General features: G+C 37.8%; 1 protein-coding gene across 1 annotated transcript in view; it reads left to right on the top strand.

Annotated features, from left to right (window-relative positions):
- Positions 1 to 17,531, top strand: part of LOC144666878 (oxysterol-binding protein-related protein 1-like) — a 63,578-nt gene that overhangs the window by 23,856 nt on the left and 22,191 nt on the right. Inside the window, exons 2-17 of the mRNA XM_078528300.1 lie at positions 1,424 to 1,487; positions 2,397 to 2,482; positions 4,312 to 4,386; positions 5,057 to 5,168; positions 5,407 to 5,492; positions 6,461 to 6,537; positions 7,563 to 7,630; positions 10,078 to 10,145; positions 10,489 to 10,533; positions 11,447 to 11,520; positions 12,657 to 12,720; positions 13,227 to 13,331; positions 14,175 to 14,300; positions 15,037 to 15,139; positions 15,823 to 15,929; positions 16,920 to 17,033. Coding sequence (XP_078384426.1) covers positions 1,424 to 1,487; positions 2,397 to 2,482; positions 4,312 to 4,386; positions 5,057 to 5,168; positions 5,407 to 5,492; positions 6,461 to 6,537; positions 7,563 to 7,630; positions 10,078 to 10,145; positions 10,489 to 10,533; positions 11,447 to 11,520; positions 12,657 to 12,720; positions 13,227 to 13,331; positions 14,175 to 14,300; positions 15,037 to 15,139; positions 15,823 to 15,929; positions 16,920 to 17,033 — 1,374 coding nt within the window. The remainder of the gene's footprint in view (positions 1 to 1,423; positions 1,488 to 2,396; positions 2,483 to 4,311; positions 4,387 to 5,056; positions 5,169 to 5,406; positions 5,493 to 6,460; positions 6,538 to 7,562; positions 7,631 to 10,077; positions 10,146 to 10,488; positions 10,534 to 11,446; positions 11,521 to 12,656; positions 12,721 to 13,226; positions 13,332 to 14,174; positions 14,301 to 15,036; positions 15,140 to 15,822; positions 15,930 to 16,919; positions 17,034 to 17,531) is intronic.

A 17,531-nucleotide genomic window follows, 5' to 3' on the forward strand; every position in this document is an offset into this window, starting at 1 on the left:
AGAGTATAAGAGATTCATGAAAAAACGCATAAAAATAAAAACATACACTATATATATAGATAAATGACCAACATGAAAATAAACATGGAAAATTTAAAGAAAATATGTTTCAAAGCAAATACATTCAAAAATATGTCTGATGACGCAATAAACACACTGAAGTATATCGTAACATTAAAAGAATTATCAAAACTCGGAGATTTGGTATATGAAAATCTAGACACTTTAGTATATTTAGAAAAAAACTAAAACAAGATGGACATTGCAAGCCATTAACAAAATTATTAAATGAAGAAAATGAAACAAGTAAATACATATGTAACATTTACAATGATTTAAACAGTGTATTATCCAACCTTGAAAAAGAAAAAATGAATTCAAAAATAACAAAAATCATAATCGTTTTAGAAGATAATTCACAACAGATATTCAGTACAAGAGATTTACCATGATAATAACAACAGCATAAAAACTCGGCTTGTTTAAAAGCACTGTATCCAAAATTTTGAAAAAGAGTATAAAAAGTTTTTTTTAAATATTGTCAAAAATAATCAAAGATTATTTTTATCATTTAATCAAGGTTTAGTTTATAGATTTGGCTTCAAGGTTTGGTTTCCATTTTTTGACCTTGGGTTGACCTTGGGTTGACCTAGGGTTGATTCTGAGATTTGATTTCAGTTTAGGTTTTTCACTTTGGCTTCAGATTTAGTTTTTCAGATTTAGTTTTTCAGATTTGGCTTCAGTTTTTGGAATCCAGTGCTGATAGTAGTTATGTACTAAATCTCTAAGGCAAAAAATTTTTTGCCTCAGAGTGTAGTACATTACTACTGAACATGTTGCCTTTGCAATGACATCTTGAAATGGTTAGATGTTTTAGTCTTCTCAGATAAGGAAGATAAACCGTAGGTCCCATTTCCTGCATCTTCAGTGTTATATGGTCAGCAGGGGACATTAAAGAACCCACACTTTTATCGCAAAGATTAGGGCACGGTAGTTCCCGGTGTCATGGTCTGGCCTTGGTATTTCAGGGGTTGGTGCTTCACATAGGGTTAACCTCATTGCACCTTTTCCCCTTGGACAGAATTGTCCAAGAAAAATTGCTATGGCTATGGCCATGTCTAATTAAAAATACTTTGGCAACCACTAATTACTAATTATACTACTTCTCACATGCTATCAGCCCATCAGCTGTTTTCTTCAAGGTGCAGCAATTTGTGCCACACCCATTTTTCAACCTGGAGAATTAGGCACTGTCCATCAATGGCCAGGCCTCTCCCCTTTGACATTATCATTAAAATTAAGCAACATATGACATAAAATGCTAACGACATCCATCCTTTAAACAACGGACGGATGTCGTGGTTGCATTGCTGATTATGTTGTGGTTCAGTTACTGATTTCATGGACTGTTACTTTTTTGTAGAGTTTGTTACAAGCTAAGTCATCAAAGAATGGTTCACGTTCAAGTATTGACATAAACTGCAAAGGTATTTTAATTTTGTATCCTATTCAAACAGCAAAAGACTTGACCAGCTTTAAGAAAATTGTGTAGAAGGTGATAACTCCAATGTTAGTGATTTTTCAAAAAAAAATTACATAACCTAACTGTATAGATAATAGGCTTTAAGAAACTGTATATCCGAGGTGTCAATTTTCACACCTTAGGTGTGAATTCCTTTGTTTATCGCAGGCTCAAAAACACCAAGAGATAAGAGATAAAAAAAAAATTTAAATTGGAGCTGATTAAGGGTTAAAAAGTGCACATACCTAGAAATACCTGGGGTATGGTGGCATTTACTTCTGGAGATAGAGCGTCCTAATTATTTTTATATGTGCCTCAACTTTAAAAAGCCATAATTTTGTCAAAAATGTCTTGTCTGCGATGGGTATTTATACACAGTTTCCTCAACATTACACAAATAAACAGTGCAATTTTCACTGAGATCTGACAATTCTATACCTTAAAATTGCAAGTACCTTTTGAGACAGTCGATTACGGCAGCAAAATTAGCGAATGAAAATAGCAAAATATGCGTTGGACGCTTTGTTTTTTGCGATGCCATATTGAATTGTCAATTCAATGTGTTCAAGGCCATATCGTTACAATTGCTCCACAAAAAAGCATGAAAAAATATGGATATTTCCGACTACTGTCGGAGAAAACACATAGCAATGGCAGATTTTGCAGGTTTATACAAATAATAATCATGGTAACCCTGCAGTGGACTAGCATTCCATCGGGGGAGTGGCTAGCATTCCATCGGAAGGGGGGTGGGGATGGGGTAGTTGCTTAATGGTACGGACCAAAATAGGGATAAGCTCTGTCCTGATTGCCCACTTGGCTTAAGCACAGACTTACCTTACCTTCACAGTTACATGTTTTAATTGAACTGTAGGGAAATCTAAGGCCAACCAAGGATGGACCCCTCTTCATCTCGCTGCTTACTTTGGCCACATGAATGTTGTGAAAGCATTGCTAGAGGTGAGTAATCAAAAACAACTTTTTTATTTATCTTGCAAGTGCATTGAGTTTAAGATGCCCACTTGTGGCACCAGACCTTGGTTTTCCAAGGAACAGATATGTAAAGTCTTCATTTAGTGGCCACATGAATGTTGGAGGCAGCATGGCCGAGTGGTTAAAGCGCCAGACTTGAAATCTGGAGGTCGCGGGTTTAAGTCCTGTTCTGACCACTAGCTGGTGTTGTTCTCGGTAGTCCCGAGTTCCACTCCTCTGTACACTTGTAAATAGCCAACTTGTCTGCCTCCTGCCAGTTGTTGTGGTTACCAAGGTAACCATAATGTTACTACCTGTGTAAGTAAGTAAGACTTTCCAAAGCACTTAGCACGAAGTAAGAATGAGAGCGTACCGAAAGGGCACGAGGATTTCTCAAGTTCTCTAGGTAGCTTTTTACGATTACAATACTATTCTTTAGAAGGATATATGAGTTACGGTGATGAATTGTTAGAATTTAGTTAAATATGAAGATTCCAAATAAAAAAAGCCACTTTCAAAATCATTATGGCGCTTTCGAACGCTCCACGATCGACAATCAACTGCTTTAATGAACCGCTGGCCAAACGTAGTTGGAACATGATGCTTGGCACGTGCATATAAGCGAACGTAGTTGGAAAATGATGATTGCCACGTGCATATGGGTGAACGTAGTTGGAACATGATGCTTGGCACGTGCATATGGGCGAACGTAGTTGGAATATGATGATTGCCACCTCCATGTGGCCGAACGTAGTTGGAACATGATGCTTCGCATGTGGATATTGCTTCGAAGTAATATTTTCCGAAGCATGAAGGAAGAACTAAAGCGTACCTGAAACGGCATGAGGATTTACCCTAATAACTTCTGGCTATGCATAAAACTCTTTCCCATACTGCCCTTTACACAATATCGTTTCTTCAGGAACGATGGCTAAAAAAATTACCAAAAATTTATTCTTCGTCCGATCGCTACAAATTTTGGTAGAATGCGTGACAAGGTTATTACCCAATCCCCCCGCAAATTTGAATGTGGCCTACACTGCAAAAAGGAAGTAATAATAGAATGTCTATTGATCTTGATCGTCAACTGCGAAATACAACCGATGAATCGATCGAAATCGAAGTAAGAGTTGTGTACTTAACGTACAGTACGAACGCACATGGCCTGAAATGCAGTGAAATGTTATTTATATTTATATTGTTTGGAATCAATGAATTTATCTCTGAGTGTAAGGAGATCGTTTCATTTTGCAGAAAAGGGTCAACCTGTTGCCTTTAATATGTTTCCTCCCTTATTAGGACCAGAGGTAAACCAAAAACACATTTAGGCCCGCCAACATCAATATCTGTTATTTGTTTTGCAAGAAAGCCTGCGACAACTACGTTCACCAAAAATCTCTCAGAAAATCTTTAACATATTTTTGTCGCTCTGATTTCTTGTAAAATAATTGATGAAGGCAGGAGCGGGGAGACTACTTTCTTCATTACTACACTATGAACATTCCAGGACCATTTTAGCTATTCACTATTTCCTCAGTTCAACTAAGTCTGTTAAAATATCGGTAACCACATGACCTCTTAGAGGGCTGTTATTTTTACTGATGTTATATTCATTTACAATATTTGTTTCAGTGTTTGTTTACATTGGCCCTGAAAAGCCCAATTCTGGGAGTGGTCAATAATTTATTAAGATATTTATTTTATTTTATTTATTTAATGCATTGTAGGGTTGACGTGAAATTGATTTGTCAATACCTGTCAATCAGTGTTAAAATAATTTTATAATTAAAGAAATTTATTGTTATTAATCTTTTCAGAAAGGAGCTGATGTCAATGCCAGGAATGGAATGGGAGACACACCGTTACACCGCGCTGCTTTTACTGGAAGAGCTGTAAGTGTTACAAGTTTTAAACTCATACTACATGTGGCCTCCTTTTATATAATGTATCTGGAACCCTTTATTTTATTCCTTGTACAAAAAGCAGTAAGCAAAGAGAATTTATTTGTAGAGTTTGGGACTATAGGTAGCATCTTTCTCTTGGTCAAAACACAAAATGTGCAGTTCCAGAAAATAAAATTATTCATTGGAAATTCTGAAGAGGTGAAGAGGTATCAACAGCCAAAATTTTTAAAGGAAAGTATGGAGCTGAACTGGAATTTCCAAAGGGGTGGGGGATTCAATCCAAAAAACCTTCAGTGGGAGGGGTATGGATATTTCCTGTAACAACACAACCTATAAGGGCCAATTTAGACAGTGTGATTTCAGCTTATCAGTGACAGTGCATGCTGCAGGCTTATAACACCACTTGCATGTCAATTACAGGCATACAACATTCCCAAGACAGTCATAGGCATCATGATTGTAGGCATGTTGTAAGCATATCACTTGAGACTGATGTTAACAAAAATAATGTTTGGTTAAATTATTTATACTTTTTTAATCCATTCTTAAAATCATCCATCCTTTTCATGCCACAGTGTTGCATAGGGTGCTAAGCAGTCCTTAAACAAACCATATTAATTTATTATTATCTTTACCTTTAATCTAATTTTCCCGTTAGGATGTTGTGACGTTACTGATTCAGTACAATGCTGATGTGACAATCATCAATGGAGAAGGACGAAAACCAAGCCAAGTTACCAACAGTACAGAAGTGAAACAACTTATTAAAGGTTAGTTCTCTTGTATTTGTCTGCTCTGTACTTGAGAGGTAAAAAACGTGATTTTAAGAACATTTCCCTGAAGTATGACAATCAAGAAAAAATCAGCTTAATAGTTCAGTACAGTGATCAAAAGTAACCTGGCTGTCTTAAGCTGTTATTGTAATAGGGTCTTAAAATAACCTGTTAGTCTTGGCATCTCATTCACACACAAGCTTAGCATGATCGTATTGATTTCATCCTTTTCCAGCCGCTGAAAGGAGTCTCCAGCTCAAGTTAGAAGATCGTTTGCTTACAGCAGCAAGAGAAGGTGATACATCTGAGTTAAAGAAACTGGTAAGTCAAGTTCTGTTGATTATCATAAAGCTTATTTTTCCTTAAGTACTAGCACTTACATTTTTAACTCCATGATACACTTTCATAAGCGTGAAGTGACCAAGAACCTTGCTACTCCTTTTTAATGGATTATTACAGAACAGGTTACTGCTGCCAGGGCTTGAGACTAACTTTTTAACTCACTGGTTTATTGGCTAGTGACATGTCAGATTTTACTAGCCAAAAGTAATTTTTCACTAGTCAGATACCTTATTGTTACTTATTTTCGCGGGACTTAATTTTCGCGATTTGAAAATCGCAAAATTTAAGACTCGCGAAAATTTATTTCAGGCTTTTTCTATTGTATTTTTATGTTAATTACATATTTTTGGCCAAATCGCGAAAATAAAGTTCTGCGAAATATGGCCGTTCCATTTTCGCGAAAATAAGTAACAATAGCCAAATGGCTAGTAGGAATGCTAAACCTGGTAGCCAAAACCTAAATTTTAGTAGCCTTTGGCTAGTTGGCTACCGTTAGTCTCGAGCCCTGGCTGCAGCATTCTGTCAGGTTGCCCCAGCAATTTGCTGGAACCCATTTTTTAACTCCTGGGTAGGAAGAGGCACTGTGAGAATAAGGTGTCTTGCCCAGGATTGCAACATGAGAACAAAGACCACAGCTTAATCTTAAGACTTGTGTATTTGGAGACCAATGCAATAAAGGCCACTGTGCCTTCCCTCTTGATTATTTTCTTAATCAAATGGTTATATGTGGCTTACCCTTCCCCCCTTTAAAACACCTTGGTGATGAAGGCTTTGGGAGGTTGCTGTCCTCGGTGTTGCCATGGATACCTATGTGCCCTGCTCAAAGCTTGTGTTTCGCCTGGAACCAGCACCCCCTTTTATAGGCACCTTCCCCAAGCTCATCTATTAATTGGCGATGAGTTTAAAGAATCATTAGCAAGAGTCAATTTTTTTTGTTTGCCTTTCAGATTAACGGTACTCATCCCCCTAATATCAACTGCCAAGACATGGTGGGAAACACTCCGTTACACTGTGCCGCATACAGGTAAGATGTCAAGTAAAAAAATCGAACATAATTAAACATGATGGCCGTAGATTATGTCCAAATTTAGTACACAGCAAGTTTCGACAATTTGGCTGAAGTTCCTTTTTCAGTTGAAATCTTAATTATTTCCAAGAATGAACAGGAAGTTACTAGTTGCTTAGTAACATGCAGTGCCAAGCTTAGGTTCCAAATTACTGGATAATGAGATCATTATATTACAGAGTGGACTACTTTGATCACTGTTAGACTTATAAGATGGGGCAGGGGGATGTATTGGCATTGTGTAGAACAAGTCCAGTATTTTCTACATTACTATCTACCGTATTTATTCGATTAAGCCCCCAACCTCGAATAAGCGCCCACCTGGAATAAGCGCCCACCCTCTTGATAGGAAAAGTTTATAAGCGCCCAGCCTCGAATAAGCGTCCACTCCCCACCCCCTTCAAAAATATTGAAGTGATAGAAAAAGTTAATAAGCGCCCAGCCTCGAATAAGCGTTCACTCCCCACCCCCTTCAAAAAATGTTGAAGTGCACAAGAGGAGTACTTTGATTCTTATTGAAATTGACTAAGTACTACTAAGAGACTTCCCCGAAGACCGAGTATTTTACAGACTCTTTCAATTAACAGTTTAAAATTTTGCCTTGGTACATCTTCACGTTTTGTTATTACGGTATTCATTGTTTTGTTGTAAAATAAACTTTCTACTTGCGAGAAATTTAAAAATTTAATAAGCACCCAGCCTCGAATAAGCGCTCATCTTATACAAGCGCCCACTCTCATGGTCCAAAAATTTAATAAGCGCCCAGGGCGCTTAATCGAATAAATATGGTACTTCAATCTATATTTTGTATTACAAAGACACACACTAACACTCTATGCAATGGACACTCCCCATCACACACAAACACTGTATTTTTAGCCTTCCATAAGGAGATACCCCCTCAAGTGAAGCATTATTCTTGTCCCAATGGGGCATCATCTTACAGGGGTCAGACTGTGATTAGTTTTTCTATTTTGTTCCAGGGGACACAAAGTGATTGCCGTCACACTTTTACAGCATGGGGCAGACACAACCATTAAGAACAACAGTGGTAAGAATTAAATGCTAACATAACTTAAGTACAAAGGTATACCTGCCAACTTTTTCTGGGTCAAAGGCGTGAGATTTTTATCCTGAGAGTGCAAGGATTTCCGAAGACGATACGACCATGTCTGAAGTTTTCCGAAGACATCTGAAGTATTCTGAAGACCTTCCAAACATATTCCGATCCCTGGACATATTTTGCTAAACACGACCTTGTTCCCAATGCCTTTTTAGTGCAGAATGCACTTTTGTGATGGTTTGGTGGGCTGTCATCTGCTAAACCCCTAACGCGCTAATGTGTAAACTTTTAATCACCAATTAATTAATTAATATCAATTAATTAATATTATTCCTTGTGGAGGGGGTGGGGGTGGGGAGCACCTGACCGTACCCCTAGGTAAAACCTGGAGCACATCTACGTTACTATCATATGAAGATCTCAAACGTATATATTTGTTTCAGAAAACCCTTTGCTCTCCTTGTGGTACTACTCGACGTTCTAGGGCAACGTTCTTTACGCCAAACGCATGCGCAGTTTAGTCTACGTTTTTTGCTGGAACTCTCATGAACATCACTTGTATTGCATGTTTGTGGTAAGATTCCTGCAGACTTCGTGGCGCCAAGTGAAAACCGCAAATTACTTAAATTAGATTTTTAGACTTTCATAGCACTTTCGTAATTAGGAAGGCAAAAACTTGCACCGGGATTTTCGGCGTGAAACTCCTCATAACCAGGAAACAGATATCCTAGCTGTACTGCGTTTTAAAAACCCTTTCGAAAAAGATGTTTTTTGATTAGATTTGTTCTTTAGTTTTTGAGAATCGTCTTTCGTGCAGTTTAAACCGTAACTTAATTAAATTAAACAAATGTCATCGATGTCGCCGTAAAACAAACAAAAAACAAGAGTTTCATGTTACGGCATTTTCAAGGAAAACAAAAGTATTTTGTTACAAACGAACAAAAGTGTCGTGTTACGTTTGCAAAGATTAACGTAAGGAACACCTGGGAAAGAATACAAGTAGCCTATGAACAGTTTTCTCCGAAAGTAAAATAAAGCAAATAAACACGAACATATATAAAACATCATACTTTCAATTGTTCCATATTGCATTCTGCACTTACCAAATCATCGAGATTTTTTTCAAACACTGAGATTTCAGGAAAAGTATCATCATTTACTCATTTTACATGGAGTTTTCGTTTCTCGCATTGGTTCGAGTTTACATATTTTTGTAAAGTGTGTTAGTTATGGTTGTAATAACTCACATTTTTCGACTAGGCGTGAGAAATTGGTTCGTAGGCGTGAGTTGGCGTGAGATCGAAGTTTTCAACTTGTAGGCGTGAGACTCACGCCCAAGGCATGAGAGTTGGCAGGTATACAAAGGGTTAGGTCTGTCTTCAAGCCAGTAAGCTTACCAGGCCTGAACTTTACTTTGGTTTATGTAGAGTGAGGTGACTAGGATTAGTGATTATTTTCCTCTGGATGACCCCTCCAGCAACTTTATCTGGGAGTAAATATTAATTGTCTTACCCAACCACATAACACAAAAATTTCAGTCAGGAATCAACCTTAAATTTTTAATCTGGAACTACAATTATATCCTTTCCAAAGATACAGACTGACAACAAAAGGACATTTATCAAATATTCTTTTTTGGCAATAAAGCCACAGTTTGCAGTAACTTCAAATATTTTTAACCGAACTACAAAGTGTGTGTGCAACTGGCCAAAAGAGCCCTTGGTTAGCACGCCTACAAAGGTAGCGTTAAGTTAATGACTGTTTGATCTGTTGATTCAGGACGGGCTTTTCTCATTTTATGTGCATCGCTTCTTTTAGTTTAACTTGGTCCTTAGTTGATGCAGAGTCTAAAACCTCATTTGAAGCAGTCTAGAACAGAAGGCAAGACAAGTCTCTGAACCCTGCAGATGTTTGAATACATTTGAAAGATTTGTCCAATGATAAGTGCTTGCGCACATGCATAAAAAATGCCAGCTTGTTTCACCAATGTAACAAGCATTACAACTTACACATAAAAATTTGTATACAACATGCATGCAGAGAATATCAGGGACAGAATCTTTTACATTGAAAAGGTTCTTAATTTTAAAAGTTGAATAAACAAAGCCGTGAAACAAGCCAGTATTTTTCTTAAAAATATTGAAGGACCATAGCCAGAGTTAAGCACAATAAAAATTTAAGAACGATCTCTGGCTAAAAATGTTTAAAAATATATGAGCTTTCGACTGTTAGATCTGCAGTCTTCATCGGCTAAAAATATGAATAACCAAATTGTGAATATAAATGTGTAAGAATAAGAAAGAATGGACTATGTAAATTTATTATGGATGTCTTTAAAAAAAATGTTCTTACTACATGTGTGCACGAGATCTTATCATACTACAGTAACTGCAACTGTAGTTGGCATTGAATGACACTATAAATTTCTATCATAGGCCAGATAGCACTGGACTTAGCTTATAACAAGAAAATGAAACAGCTGTTGGATGTTCAGCCATTGCAGGTTTGTTTTCACAAATTAATATTAATATTTTTTTAAGTTAATTGTGCTCAAGCCCACACTAACAACAAGGCCACCGTGCCACCCCTGTAATTCCTAAGCGATTGATGTCTATTATCTCATTGCAATATTAAAACAAGATCAAGCAAACAGTGATGAGAATAAAGAAAATCATCAGCTAGGGTATTTTGCCTTGATGATCATAGCAACAAATTTTCTAAAACAATGGTAGAAATAAGTAAGAAAAATATTGAATGAGTCTTTCAAACTTGTTATTGAAAATGACAGCAACTCCTTTCTTTGTAGCCCATTGTAGTTTTTGATTATCTATTTTATTTTACTGCAGAAACTTCACAAGGTTGTTTCAAGACATGAAGGTGCTCTACTTAAGGTGAAAAATACAGTTTCTATCTTTTTGCACGCGTTGCGGACCTTTGACTCTAGATATTGCCAGTTGTAGTAAAAGGCGAGTTAACAGGAGTTACACCGTGGTTGGAAAGCCCATCTTGAAACAATTGGCCAATTTTTGTTCAAGTTAGTTGTTCATCCTACCATCCTTGTTTATTTTTTGTGCCTTAAAAACTATTTTTTTGAGAGTTTTCCTTCAACTTAGAAGTAAACGAAAATATTATAACATAGTTAGCAGAGCCATGCAATCAAATCTAGTAGTGTGCGAGTTTTTGGCTCGGGTTTAGATCTATCGATGTTATAAAACAATTGGTTTATGCTTTTAGCTTTTGCACTATTGAGGTATGGTGCACTTGGGAAGTTTGGAGAGCACTCAAGAAGCTAGAGTTGCTTGAGGCAAAAACGCTTCTTTCGTGCTCTCCAAACTTCTCATGTGCACCATAACTTGAAAGTGCACACTAAAGCATGAACCAATTGGTAATCAGTGACTTAAATGATCGTGACGTAGCTCCTTTAAACCATAGCTAACATAAATTAACATTCACTTGAATGACCATTAGTACGTGGTAGTATTTAAAGCTAGAAGTTTGTGGGGCTGTGTAATTCCAATCGAACTGGAATTTGGAAGTGTTGGTTTTTGTGGAAGTCGGAGGTCAAAACCAGAGAACTTGGAGAAAAACCCTTGGAGCAAGGACAAGAACCAAGTCCTCACTCAACCCACATATGATGCCGGGTCTGAATTTCAAACCCTGGCCACATTGGTGGGAGGCGAGTGCCTTCACCGCTGCACAATCCCTGCTCCCAAACATAATTCAACAGCTGCTTTTAACGAAAATGTATGTTTCAGTCTCATAGTATCACTATTTCTGTAATGTTTTGTGTTTGTCCCTTTTCAGCGCTCAAGATTCTTTGGGTGGAAAAAGTTTTGGGTTGTCCTAGAAAGAGGTGTTCTTAGCTACTTCAACAAAAGGTTTGTATTTTTACAATTTATAATGTCATTGAAAGAGCTGAAGAATGTGTATAAGATATTTAGTAAATAAACCCCTTCGGGCGGCTGGTATATTGGAGGATAATGCCCGAGGCTGAAAGATGTCCGAAAAATGAACAGTTGGCCGAGAAGCGAAGCTTCGAGGGCAACTGTGAAAAATTTGAGGACAATCTTTCAGCCAAGGGCATTATCTTCCAGTATACCAGCAAGCCAGAAGGTTTATTTATTTTATAACCCTGCGATTAATTTTTACAACGCGTTTATCACCGTTAAATTGGAAACACCAACAGTGATAATCACGGCGGAACTGCGGTTGAAATAAATGCCAGTTGATTTGTTTATGTTGCAGTTAGTTTTTGATCTCAGTTAATTTTTTATTTTAACTAGTTAGTTTTTTTCTAACTAGTTGATTTTTTTTAACTAGTTAAATAATGGGGTTAGGGTTAGGGTATCATATATTTTTAAAAAATAGTGGTTCACCCAATGTTTCCTACGTGGCATAGTGGATAAGGGGTTGGACAGCAAATCCAGAGGTTGAGAGTTCAAATCCAGTGCAGGTTAGTAAAAAGGAAAAATAAATAAATGATAGTACTTAGGGGAGGGGGATAACAGCAGATAGTAGAGGAGGGTTAGTAAGGATGGGGGGTATGAGATATCAAGGGAGGGGAGGTGTTCTACTTTTGCTACTTATTAACCTAGAATAAAAAAAAAACAAGTTAGAAAAAAAAACTAACTAGTTAAAATAAAAAAATTAACTGAGATCGAAAATTAACTGCAACATTTACGCAATTTTTTAACACTGTGATTTGATTAAAAAGTTATAGCTGAAAATATGACTTTTTCGTTTGTTTTGTACTTGTCTTTAAAATCGGGCGACGGATATCAAATCGGACGGGGTATATTGTCTGATACCCGTCGTCCGATTTTGTACCACGTGATGCGTTTTGTCCAATGAGCGCGCGCGAAAATTAATTGGTGGGTTATAAGTATCTTTATCTTTAAACAGGAATTCTCCTTTAAAACAAAATAATGCAATGATTTCCTAGATGTCTCGTTGAAAATTACGTTGCAGCTGTCAAACCGTAAAGCTAATTTCAAGTGTTTTTTGTTGCATTCAGGGCTGATGCTGCAGCTAGTGTGAAGAGGCAAGGATATAAATACTTGGATCGCTGTAAATTTTCTGTAAGTTTGTCATTTAATTATCTAGCTTTTGTACGCTTTGCGGGCTTCGAGCTCGTCTTCTTTGTGGATAGGTCGTACATTCCATAAGAGAGAGAGAACGAGCTTGGATGCTCAGATTTATCATCGATTTATCAGGCTGGTTTACCGTCCATTACTGAATATTTTACTGATAAAGCACTTTTCAGTAAAGTGTTGAAAGCGATCCTGAACTACCTTGGTTTTGCTTTAACATACTCCCTCCTTTTTTTTTTTTTCAACCAGTTAAAAACCAAAACCAATCATGACTCGCTCATACACCTTTTCGGCTCTTCACATGGGCTTCGTGTATATTTTTCGAGTTTTGATTGGTTCACCGGATTGTCTTTGGTCAGGGTGATAACTTTGGTTTTAGTACTACGACACTCAAATGGAAACCCCGTAATACGCATTGTAAATGACCATATTGTAACATTGGTCTAACCACACTGCCTATTGGTTAACAGCGTCATCTTGTTTTGTTTTTAAAGGTGCCAAAAGACGAGAAACATAAAATCAAAATTCAGTATTCAGACAACACAGTTCAGATCTGGAGCATTCCACCCAGTGAAAAAGTTCCACAGGTTCAACGTCAGGTGTGCACAATTAATCCTGGTTCACAATAACTGCGGTAATAGTAGACTGTACATACCCCGCTTTTGTTTTCTTTTAGGGGTAAAGAATAGCTTGCGCCACACCCAGATTGGTCTCTTTTAGGGGTTCTTTTTAAAATTTCCTACGAGCTTCCCCACCCCTTTCATATAGGAGTCCCCCCCCCCCCCCGGCCCCTATATTTTCTCATATTTTTCTTCGATCATTGATCGCTAGATAAGGATCGCGAGAAAACTGGACGCCAGCAGAAAACAAATGTCACGAGCTGGTGGTTGGGGGGGGGGGGGAGCAAAATAGAGGGAGTGTGAACAGTCTACTGCAATCACAGGGAGCCCACACAAGCTGAGTAACTGTTGACGTTTTAAAATTATTAAAGGAAATGTATGGGAATACCGAAACGTTCCTGTCAATTAGCATGAACTATTGCGAGTTATACTCTCATTTGAGTTCAAAAGAAACGTTAAGTTACCTCAATTGTTGTGCTTTGTCGTCCTTGTGGCTCAAAACAGAGAATTTTTGCGATTTACTGGGTTTTTGATGCTGCCTGCTGTACATAAGAGGAAAACCTTATTATGCACAGTAGCACGCACGACGTTTCTGTTGAACGGCTTAAATTTGAATATTACTCGCAATAGTTCATACCAACAGGAAAGTTTCAGTATTCCCATGCATTTTCTTTATAGTTTTAAAACGTCAACAGTCACTCAGCTTGGGTGGGCCCCCTGTGCTGTAATAGAGATCTCCGCTGACATCTGCATGTGTGCAGTTAGTAATAGCTCTAGGTCAGTGCCACAGCTTATGAAAGTTGAATTTGTGATCTGTTGTAGCGCTGGCTGAACTCTCTCCATGAACACTGTGCTTACAGCACGTTTTACACCACTCAACCAACTTTACTGATTGATGATCAAGAACAAGATGTCGTTCCTCTTGGGAACATGCAAGACTCGCTCAAGGTGATTACCTTTTAGTCCTGGAATATAAATATTATATTTTTTAAATTCTACAATCCGTCATTGTCTTAAAACTACCCTGCCAATTTCGAGCGGAAAATCGCCGCTTACTTAGCCGACAAGGCCGTAGGCCTAGTTGGCTAAAATCAGACGTCTTTCCGTATGACTAAGCAAGATAATTGTTTTATTATTCAACAAATTGTCAACTTAACGCATTTTACGGCCAGAAAAACCGTGGTAATAACAGCGCATTGAAAGACTTTGGACGAATCTTAGCAACCTACGTCTGCCATTTTGCATTTGAAAGACAGAGAAGTTCAACCCACTAAGGATACTAATTAAAAATCTCTGGGTTCCGAGGTATTTTCTAAATTCGTTTCCTTAGGTAGGGGTCTATTTCCTGTCGTGACAACATATATCGCAGGATAGGATATCTGTTATTTACAGATAACGGACAACAATGAATTTCTGGCCAAAAATGGGCATTTTGCGAATTTGTTGAATGATAACGCAGGTAATCCGCCATGTATGGATGACAGATAACAAAAGCTTCCTGACCATATATGGGCATCGTAACAATTTGTTGAGTAAAAAGCGCGCGAAATAGAGGTAGTTTACAGGTTCAAACAATGTAATAGCCTGTGTACAGCCTTCCCGCTCCGCCACGATTTTTTTTGAGCGGAGCGGGACGGCTGTACACAGGCTAATAATGTAACTGGTTATTGATTTTGTAATTCAGAGTGCTCGTGCCCACCAGCAGCTTCTTGACCAGCAAGTGTCTGGAATCAACAGTTCAATTGTTGATGCTACTACCTCTAATCCATCACAGTCTAATGTCAAAGGTGAGAGTCACGCTAGACATTATGCAGCGTGACGGGGAAAAGGGCGGAAAGAATGGAGCCGAGTTTCTCTCCTAGCTTCCCCTCTGCTATAGAGCCTGGTAACATGTTGCAATGCACTGGGACAGGCAGAAATGTCAACAGTCGAGTAGTTTTTCCTTTAGACCTTCTAAAAGTCGTTCACTTCGTGCTCTCGCGCTTCGCCCTCTGTGAGCTCGACTTGTAAGCAAGTCTATTTTTCCTTCGCAGAAGTCATTTGGTACGTCTCTTAAACGTTGCGTGACATCCCAAATAACGCCTGCGGACACACGTGACAAGAAGATTTAATGTTGCCTAGTAACATATCTTGTCTCACGTGCGAAAAGTTGTCCCTTGACCTTGACCATCCTGTAATAAAATCAAACTGTTTTTTCACTGTTTACTATACACTAGAATAACTATTCACTTCGGCTCGATAAATATTTCTTATCTTCACTTTGATAAATAGTTTTGTATTTGTCACACTCCACATAATGTTTTAATGTTTTTTTTTTTCATTTTTTTTGAAAACCTTCTTCAACTATCTCGGTCGTTTATAAGGTTTCCGTCAATTTGAAAATAATTTTTTGCATCAGTATTAAAAATTACTTTTAAAATATCATAGCTCGGTTAAGGTTCGTAAATTTCTTTACTCTTTTCAACTGCAGGAGGTTTATTGAAGATTAGCGAGAAACTCAACGAAGTTGTGGCGACAGCACGGAACATGTGTAGCGCTCTGACTCACTGCTTAGATTTGCTGGCGCAACAGGAAGAGGTAAGATTGTACAGCGGTTACTTTGTATAGCTTTAGGCCTTCATGTATGCTACACTTGATTTGACCACGGACGTGCAGTGTAGTAAACCAATGAGTTTAGGAAGTGTACATGTTCTAATGGGATCAACCGTTTTAATTTAGGTTGGTTGTTTTTTGTTTTGTTTGTTTGTTTGTTTTACTGTTTATTTTTTTACCGTTGGTTTGGGTTAAGTGTCACAATTGAAAGCTTTTCCAATTATTTTCGGTTGAAACGGTTTTAGAACTGGTGCTATCCCAGATATATTTCACTTTATTTTAAAAGCTCAAAAATAATTAAAGCTCCGAAAACCCAACAATAAGGAACTCATTAGGAATCTTCTTACACGAAAAATTATTTCCAAGCATCCAATTTTCGTTAATCTGACAAAAATTTAATTTAGCGCTAAGCAGTCCGTTTCAATTTGTCAATTTTTGGCCATATTTGTTTTCCGGTCTTGGTGTTTCTTTTGTGGTTTTATATTGCTGTTTTCAACTACCATTTTGGGCTTTCATTCGATTTTTAGACCCAAGTTTGTGTAACATGTATCCCTTGTACATAATAGATCGAAAAAAAGAAGTGGAACCGTTTCTGGTCGGAAAGCCGATTACAAGATTTCCGAGCCTGCGGTTTTCGAAAACTCGTTGACTGCCGCTTCATCGAAGATTTTCCGAACGTGGCCGATCTTTCCTGGGAAAAGCACTCGCGTTCTTTAATAAAGGCAAAATGCTTGATGAATTGCGTTTTCCACTGAGTAAAAAGACGGGAAGAGAGGAATTCACTGTAGTTCTGTGTATGAATTCCTGCTTGTTGGAGCTTGTTGGACTTTGCCGTACTTCCGGTTGCCTTCTTGTTTTCACACCGTCTTGTTACTTGTCAGCGGTTTTTAGCTGGGTATATGTTAATTAACTCGGCATTGTAGACATTTTGTATTTCACTTCTTTCCTTCGTCTTCGTTTGACCTGCTTTTCTAGGTGCGCCATCTTAGATTTGAAGAGGAAGTTGAGAAGAGAAGAGTTCTTGAAGATGCTTTGCACGTTTTGGCGACGGAACATCATGCTCTGGAGTGCTCCATTGGAGCCGATAAGGTAGAAACTCTCCATTCTATATTTCCATCTCGTATATTTCCCTCAGCGCTACATTTGCATAGCTGTAGTTGTTTACAATCACACGCGCCAAACTGTTGTCATGTCGTGCGAGTTTTTGATTAATTTCTGTCATCTTTAAATTGGTTTTCCCAGAGCTGGCCAATCAGAAGCCTCGCTAGTGTGTGGGCGGGAAGGTCAAGTTACGCGTGCGGTCGCCTGCTTTCTGATTGGCTGAAAATTTTAGAAAACCAACAAAAAGATGTCAAACCACGTTTCTAAAATTATTACTGAACTCTGTAAGATACCTCGCTAACATAAGGTTTACAAAGCTGTATTTGTATTAGGTTATTAAAATTCATTTCAAAACAAAACGCTTGTAAATATTCATGACAGGTTTATAGCTTGAAAGAGAAGATAAAATTAAACGTTGTCTTAGGTTAAATCAAAATGCATTTTCGATGACCAACTTCTGTGTCCTCAAAATATATATCAGGGAGC

This window comes from Oculina patagonica, chromosome 9 (genome assembly GCF_052425735.1).
Source record: "Oculina patagonica isolate OP01 chromosome 9, crgOcupat, whole genome shotgun sequence".
Classification (NCBI taxonomy): Eukaryota; Metazoa; Cnidaria; class Anthozoa; order Scleractinia; family Oculinidae; genus Oculina; species Oculina patagonica.